Source organism: Copadichromis virginalis, linkage group LG3 (genome assembly GCF_057382275.1).
Source record: "Copadichromis virginalis isolate Kocher_CV1m ecotype Utaka linkage group LG3, C_Virginalis_male_GT1.1, whole genome shotgun sequence".
Lineage (NCBI taxonomy): Eukaryota > Metazoa > Chordata > Actinopteri > Cichliformes > Cichlidae > Copadichromis > Copadichromis virginalis.
The window spans coordinates 20,176,980-20,185,152 of record NC_140620.1 but is presented as its reverse complement, the minus strand read 5'-3'; the positions used below and the strand labels follow the sequence as shown (position 1 = coordinate 20,185,152).

At 41.6% G+C, this 8,173-nt stretch overlaps 1 protein-coding gene across 10 annotated transcripts in view; it reads left to right on the top strand.

Annotated features, from left to right (window-relative positions):
• The first annotated feature begins 4,027 nt into the window (after positions 1–4,027).
• Positions 4,028–8,173, top strand: part of LOC146713288 (alpha-2,8-sialyltransferase 8F-like) — a 50,469-nt gene continuing 46,323 nt past the window's right edge. For all 10 annotated transcript variants that reach the window (XM_085446525.1, XM_085446547.1, XM_085446518.1 and 7 more), the window contains exons 1-3: positions 4,028–4,365; positions 6,248–6,319; positions 6,707–6,781. In XM_085446525.1, coding sequence (XP_085302651.1) covers positions 4,280–4,365; positions 6,248–6,319; positions 6,707–6,781 — 233 coding nt within the window. In that variant the 5' untranslated portion in view covers positions 4,028–4,279. The remainder of the gene's footprint in view (positions 4,366–6,247; positions 6,320–6,706; positions 6,782–8,173) is intronic.

Genomic DNA, 8,173 nt, shown 5'->3' with positions numbered 1-8,173 from the left:
GAATTAGTTAAATGTCAGAACAAAGACAGAGACAGAGCAGTCTATTTTTTTATCACTTTCATCAAATTCAGGAGTACATATACAATAAATTTATTATGTCTTTAATTAATAAGAAAACTGCGATTCCATTCTGAGCATTCTGAGCATAAAAAGCCTCTGGTTAGTAAAGTCAATTTGAGTAAATTGGTGGCTAGGGCTGCCACGATTCGTCGACTAGTCATGATATCTGCTCAATTTACAAAGACATTGCGTGTTACTCCCCTCGAGTCGTAATGAAGCTCAACTTGTTCTTTGCATTTTAACTGACATTTATTTCGGACAGGAGGATTCTTCGACATGCCTTAACATGTAATGATGTCCAACCACAGCCGATACAATGCCCTCAGAACTAAAAGGAAATACAAACTTAAATGCATATTCTTAATAAAGCCCTTAAGCATTATATATGCATTATATATGCATTATATAAGCATTATATAAAATGATTTACGAATAAATTCTTTACAAATCCTACCATGTGAATTCATGGATTTTTTTTTCACATTCTGTCTCTCACAGTTGCAGTGTACCTCTGGTGCAAATTACTGACCTCTGTCATCATTTTAAGTGGGGGGACTTGCACAATCGGTGGCTGACTAAATACTTTTTTGCCCCACTGTAGCTACCTTTCTTTGCAAGGACACTCAAAAGCCTGCCATCCATGGATTCTGTCAGTGTTTTGATCTGGTCACCATCAACATTGCGTGCAGCAGCAACCACAGCCTCCCAGACACTGTTCAGAGAGGTGTACTGTTTTCCCTCCTTGTAAATCTCACATTTGATGATGGACCACAGGTTCTCAATGGGGTTCAGATCAGGTGAACAAGGAGGCCATGTCATTAGTTTTTCTTCTTTTATACCCTTTCTTGCCAGCCACGCTGTGGAGTACTTGGACGCGTGTGATGGAGCATTGTCCTGCATGAAAATCATGTTTTTCTTGAAGGATGCAGACTTCTTCCTGTACCACTACTTGAAGAAGGTGTCTTCCAGAAACTGCCAGTAGGACTGGGAGTTGAGCTTGACTCCATCCTCAACCCGAAAAGGCCCCACAAGCTCATCTTTGATGATACCAGCCCAAACCAGTACTCCACCTCCACCTTGCTGGCGTCTGAGTCGGACTGGAGCTCTCTGTCCTTTACCAATCCAGCCACGGGCCCATCCATCTGGCCCATCAAGACTCACTCTCATTTCATCAGTCCATAAAACCTTAGAAAAACCAGTCTTGAGATATTTCTTGGCCCAGTCTTGACGTTTCAGCTTGTGTGTCTTGTTCAGTGGTGGTCGTCTTTCAGCCTTTCTTACCTTGGCCATGTCTCTGAGTATTGCACACCTTGTGCTTTTGGGCACTCCAGTGATGTTGCAGCTCTGAAATATGGCCAAACTGGTGGCAAGTGGCATCTTGGCAGCTGCACGCTTGACTTTTCTCAGTTCATGGGCAGTTATTTTGCACCTTGGTTTTTCCACACGCTTCTTGCGACCCTGTTGACTATTTTGAATGAAACGCTTGATTGTTCGATGATCACGCTTCAGAAGCTTTGCAATTTTGAGACTGCTGCATCCCTCTGCAAGATATCTCACAATTTTTGACTTTTCTGAGCCTGTCAAGTTCTTCTTTTGACCCATTTTGCCAAAGGAAAGGACATTGCCTAATAATTATGCACACCTGATATAGGGTGTTGATGTCATTAGACCACACCCCTTCTCATTACAGAGATGCACATCACCTAATATGCTTAATTGGTAGTAGGCTTTGGAGCCTATACAGCTTGGAGTAAGACAACATGCATGAAGAGGATGATGTGGACAAAATACTCATTTGCCTAATAATTCTGCACTCCCTGTACTTGTTAAATGAAAAAAATCGGCAAAAAAATATAACAGCCACACAATTACCCGTAGAGAGGGTGAAAAAACAACTCTATTGAGGCTGTTTCCAAAGAGTAATATGGGACCTCTTAATAGGATAAAGTTAATCATATATGATTGGATTTTATAGTGAGCATTGAGGGGAGTCAGAAGTGGGGTCAAAAGGGGATGGTCGGAACAGAAGGAACGATAGCTCACAGCCCAGCGTAAACGCGAGTTGCTGTATTAGGGCTTGATTTATTTGTTTGATTTATTTGTTGTGGATACAAGTAATTATGCTATAGTAATAAGGGAACATTGAAAATGTACAACTCGTTGAGGGGATGGAGGACCTAAAGGGTTGGGCAATTGAAAGGAATATGCTAGAATATAACATTTTCTTTTGTTATATTCTAGCTATTATTCTCACATGAAAGTAGACTTAATGGGATAGATTAGGAATTATGTCGTGTTTCTTTTTTTTTTTTTTTTTTTTTTCTAAATGACATCAGAAACAGCAGTATGCGACATTACGTGATGGCAGAGCTTCAGTTCATCCTTTGTCATTTTTTTTTTTTTTTTTTTTTTTTTTTAATAAATAGGACAGGGGGAATGAATGAGAGAAAGAGGGGGAGAGAAAGAAAGAAAACCAAAGGGGAGAAGAGACGGTGAGAAGGGGGGGGAAGAGAGAGAGAAAAAAAAAGAACTCCTGGGTCACCTGTATGGAGAAAAAAAAAAAAACAAACAAAAAAAACAAACAGAGGAGACAGCAAACAACAAAGAGCAACATAATAATAGAGAAAACAAAGCACCATCACAATAAACTAGCTAGTCATAGATATCAATATTTACTAAATAATAAACGATATTGTGCAGCACGCAAGATAGACAGCGCACAGTGTGCTTTGAGGCAGCAGCCAAGAAAGCTTTAGTCCGCGTCTGTGAATACCCATGTGTGCATACCTGTGTGGATCAGCATGCTTGCATTCCAAAGGTTTCTCCATGTAATGATCTGCTAGGGAGTGTGGGGGGGGCCACAGCCCCGTCCTCCAGGGTGTGAAGCGGGTATGGAGGAGATCAAAACTCCAGACATCCAGAGGCCCCCAGAACACAAGAGACCAAGGAAGACCAACAGAGGGGCAGCCGCGCCACTGTTCCAGTAAGAGCTGAGGAGAGTCCCAGATGAGGGCTCGCCCAGCAGCCGCGGAGCAGAAGTCAGGGGGAGTTGCAGTGACGCGCCCGTGAGCTCCGCCGGCCCCCAGCTGTGCCTGAGTGACCGAGCCCCAGGCCGAGAGGCCGGGGGCACCCCACCTCCAAAGGGGCCCGAGCGAGCCCCAGGCTCCAGGCCCCGACAAGCGGCCGCCAAGGAGTGAGCCGGTGTGTACCCGGACGCCCACCCCCAGACACAAAGAACCACCAACACACCGACACCTGAGGGAGTCCGCCACCGGCAGGGGAAGTGGTGGTGGGTGGAGATAGGCCTCCAAACCTTGGAGGGCCTGAGGTGTCCCCAGAGAGGTGGCGTCTGATACCCAACCTGACATATAGACACAGACATACAGGCACACACAGACACAAACATCCATTCCCACCCTCATGCTCTCATATGCACTCACTCCACACTCAACCAACGTGGAGACAGACATAAAGAGACGCTGTACACACAATCACACTCCCCAAGCGTACTCTACAAACCGGGTCTAGGTACCCTTGCCCCTGGAGGGGGGAATTGCACCCAGACCCAGGTGGTGTTACCCTTTTCCCTGCGGTGGGGAGAGGCAGACCACCCCGACTCCGCAGCAGCAGGGAGGCCCCACACCCCAGACCGCAGTCGGACGGCCAACTCCTCCTACTAGCCCTCCCGCTCCAGCAGGCCGCAGAGAATGGGGGTATTTCTTGGGAAACACGAAAAGGGGAAGAACTGTCATGAAATAAATATATTGTTAGTCCTTATTTAGTGTTTATTGTTACTTGCTTTTAATATAGTTTAAAAGGGCCGTCTCTTAGTACAGTCTGTTCCAAAAGTACTGACAGGATATTACATGCATACTTTTGCAGGCAGAAAGTGAAACTAAGCAGAGTGTTTGATTGAAACTTAAAGTGTGGTGTGACGTCTAGAGGGAGTATATAAATATAACTAGGCTTCCTGTTTGTGCTTCAGACTTTGGCTGACGTGTCTGCGTGTCTGCTGGGTCTCCATATTCTGGAATATGTAAAATTAAAGATCATTTTTTGAGTTTGACCACTTTGAGCACTTTTGTCTTTTTGGCCGTAAAGAATATAAAAGAACCAGATTTAATACCGGGCAGATAACCGTATCAACATATGAGGTAAAAGTACATAAAAAAAGCTGAATTAAAACTAAGTGTTAAGAAAGGTGAAGCACTAGAGCGACATGAGGAAAAAGCTCTCGAATATGATCAATCTTCTCTCTTTGGGGAGTCTGCTGACCATTATTATCTGGTACAAGTTCGAGGACAGGTGAGTGAGTAATTACCTTTGTATTTTACAGATAAAAGCAAGAGGTCATGAAACAAAGTATTCTGATCAAAAGTAGCTTATGGCACTGTGATAAACGCTTCCCAACAGTTGGGAAGCTGTGTAAAATGCTAATATAAGCCTGAGGTTGCAGAAATACAAACATGCTTAGTTTAAGTAGAAATACACATTTCATATTTGTTAAAAAATACTCTGGTAAAAGCTGAAGTACATGTCTTCATGTCTTTGTCATTCATTCTTTCATACGTAACCACAAACCTCAGCTCTCACTCTGTATTTCCTTAGTATTTGGTAGTATACATAGTATTTGGTATGTTTGTTTTGTTTGCATTGTTCTTTTGATACGAGTTTTGTTGTGCAGTGAAAATAAAGTTAGAGTCACATGACCGGTTTACTCTGACCACACAACATTATTGGTACTGATTTGTAGATAACTGGACATGAATAACTTGTATATTACGTAATATTACACAAAAGTATATTTCTAATTAACTTGGCTGCACTTCATTTCTTTTGACAATACTTTTTTTTTTAGTTAGGATTCATTTTGAAAGAAAGGCAGACGTAAAATGTAAAGTGAAATACAAACTCATATATAGTATGGTGTTGTAAAGAGCTGAGAAACCACAAAGTGGGGAATCTACAAAGAGGTACTGAACCTTCAGATGTTGCTGTAGCTCTAGCGAGACATAGAGGACCTTCTTTCATTCAGCACATAAAAAAAACAAAAAAAAAAAAAAACAACCAACACTGCGCTTCCAATGGGGTCAGTAACCCTGCACATGCCTTCACTTATTGTGTAACAAATATTTTTTACCAACAACTGTAAATCAAATCAACACTGCACTATTGGTAGAAAAGACCTATAACAGCTATCTGGTAGTTCCTGTATTCCTGTATTTATGTGTCCTTACAGGCACAATCGCACACGTTTACACACAAATGTTACCAGAAACATATTCCGATTACTATATGCAGATATACTATACGTGTTTCTTACTGTCACTGTTGATATTGATTATATATAGCCATATAGGAGTGCTAAATGGGGATTCTAAATATCTTAATATTAGTAAATAACGTACTCTGGACCGCTTCTTAAGAAGAAGAAGAAGAAAGTGTACTTTATTGGTCCCCGTGGGGAAAATCCCTCTCTGCATTTAACCCATTCATTCAGTGAAGCAGTGGGCAGTTCAAGTTCCAATAAGGTTAATTCTTTTATCATTAAAACTATACTTAAAACTTCAATTCCTTTTGTTTGCAGTGACAGCATTTAGGGAATTCTATTGGTATCTAGCGATGGTTAATATCACACTCTAGCTTGTAACCAAATATCATGTCACATTTGAGCTCTGACTTTTACACTGACTCACTGATTTTTAAACACCCTCATCATCTTAAATTGAAACTGATCTCTGGCACCACTGATGTGACTGAACTATGACTGTAAACACGAAAGCTGTTCTGCAACTGTTCAACAACAACAGCAATGCTGTAAACTTCAATACAATACTGCAGACTGACCAAATTTCCCCTTGTGGGGACAATTAAAGGATTATTCTATTCTATTCTATTCTATTCTGTTTAGCCTGCACCAAACTGTCTGTGCTTTATAGCACAGCAGCTGCCAATAACACAGTTGGTATATTCGAGTTGACATTTAAGACTATTAAAAAACAAAACAAACAAACAAACAAAAACCTCATTGTGTATAGATACAATATCTGATACAAACATCTCTCAAGTGAATTAAGGCATTACTTGTAATCTTTAAATTTCCAACAACTCATATACCCCTCTAATAATATCTTAAATATTTAACATACATAAGAACATAATTTTATCTCTTATTTGTTTCTCACAGTTTTGTCGAGCTTCACCGACCAAATCCTCAAAGAAGTGCCCCAAAGCCCTCTGAACTTTGCAAAGGCTGCAAGTAAGAGCAAACATTGCCATGACTTGTTCATTAAGAAATTACAATTTTTATGTCAAGATTAAGTCATGTAAGCCCCCTGCAGGAAGGAGTAGGTCTAAGGAGCTTGGAAAGAAAAGTGTCAGAACTTCTTTATTTTTCTTGAAAACGTCAACATGGTCAACATGACCCCCCCCCCTTGGGGGACACTGCCACCACATCCACCATTTGCTCTTTGAACTGAAGAAGCTTCTCGGGTGAGAGGTGAAACGTCTTAAAGGAAAATTTTAAAAGTCCAGACGCTTTTCTTTTCAAGCTCCTTAGACTACGATGACCTGGATGACTGAGAACCTTCACAGACACCCAGTGCAGGAAGGTTACTAAATGTACTGGAATGCTTGTGCATTACAGGGAAGTCATTGATGAAGTGAAAAAGCTCTACAATCAAACGTGGAAAAAGCATGAGGAGAATTACCAAAGATTCAAGTAAGACCTAACATCCTGATATTATTGATTGATGGTTGAGTTTTATTTTTATGTGAATTTCTGGTTAATAATAACTAAATAAATAAAAATTGTCTGAAGCTAGTATGTGAGTACGAGCATGGAAGATGGCAGACTACAGGAAACAACTGCTATTTATCCTCAAATGCAGATGAGGCAGGATTACTCCTAAAGGTCTTTAAACAAGCTCTTCAGTCAAGGCTAAGAGCCATTTGCTAAACGAAATGGCTAAACAAAATTTCCCGTCAATACTAATTTTAGTTAAGAAGACACGTGAAAAGGGGACCTTTGACTAACACACAATTAAAAGTCTAAGACCAGCCAGAAAGAAATAAAGGTTTGGTTTACTTGTTTAGCAGACTCACACTCAGGATGTGTACAAGTGGGTGGAAAATTGTCTGAGAGGCAACTAAATCAAGTAGAGAAAATTCTCTTGCAAAAATGTTGAACTTTGCTGTGATGTAGAGACAAATTCCACAAGTGGAGCTGATCACAGCCACAGATTCAGAAACCTGAACCAACACTGCGGATGTGGACGCAGAGCAACTGTGAATGATGGTTTTGGCCTCCTCAGCAATGCAAATCTTCCAGCATCCATGGAGGAGAGGAAGGCGGTCGTGTCGCTTAGTGAGGACAACATAATCGTCATCTGACAGACAAGAGCGGGCCCAAGGTTTTACAAAATTGTTGGGTTTTTGAGAAAGAAGACAAATAAGTACATTTTATTACATTTATTAAGCAATTCAAGGTTCAAGGTTAAAACGGCTGCCTTGTCTGTGCTCACTCAGGAGACCCAAATGAACAAAGAGCACCACACCCAGGCAGTGTACGCCTTTAAACAGAATCTTAACATGCTTGGTTGAAACAATTGAGGGTGGCCTTAGGTCTGATATCTGCTCAGGTTTCTTCCTCTTCACCTCTCTGGACGTCTTCTTGTATAGACATGATCCTTTTTCAGGAAAAAAAAAATCCCATTACCATAGCAACCACCTCTTGCACTCTGCTCAGGCCTGCATACAGAGATAGGGAGGGGGGAAGGAAAAGGAAAGTGTACCTTCTGGTGCCATCAGCAGTCCAGGCAGACCATCCCCCTCAAATTCCTCAGAGAAGGGGTTTCTGTCCAATCACTTTACGGCTCTCCAGATAAATGGTGTGGTCTGTAGTGTAAGTCACAGGGATGGGCACATATGGTACTTTTCTGTCTGGGATTTTCACCATTACATCATTGAATATTACGCCCTCTGGTGGTGGGTCAGCCCCATCAGGTAGAAAGAGCATGTCTGGGCCCCGGGCATGTGAACTAATGTGTGCCTGTACATAAACTGTGGTGACTTGGTTAGCTGACAAAGGCACTCTTCTTATGCCAGTCCTTAC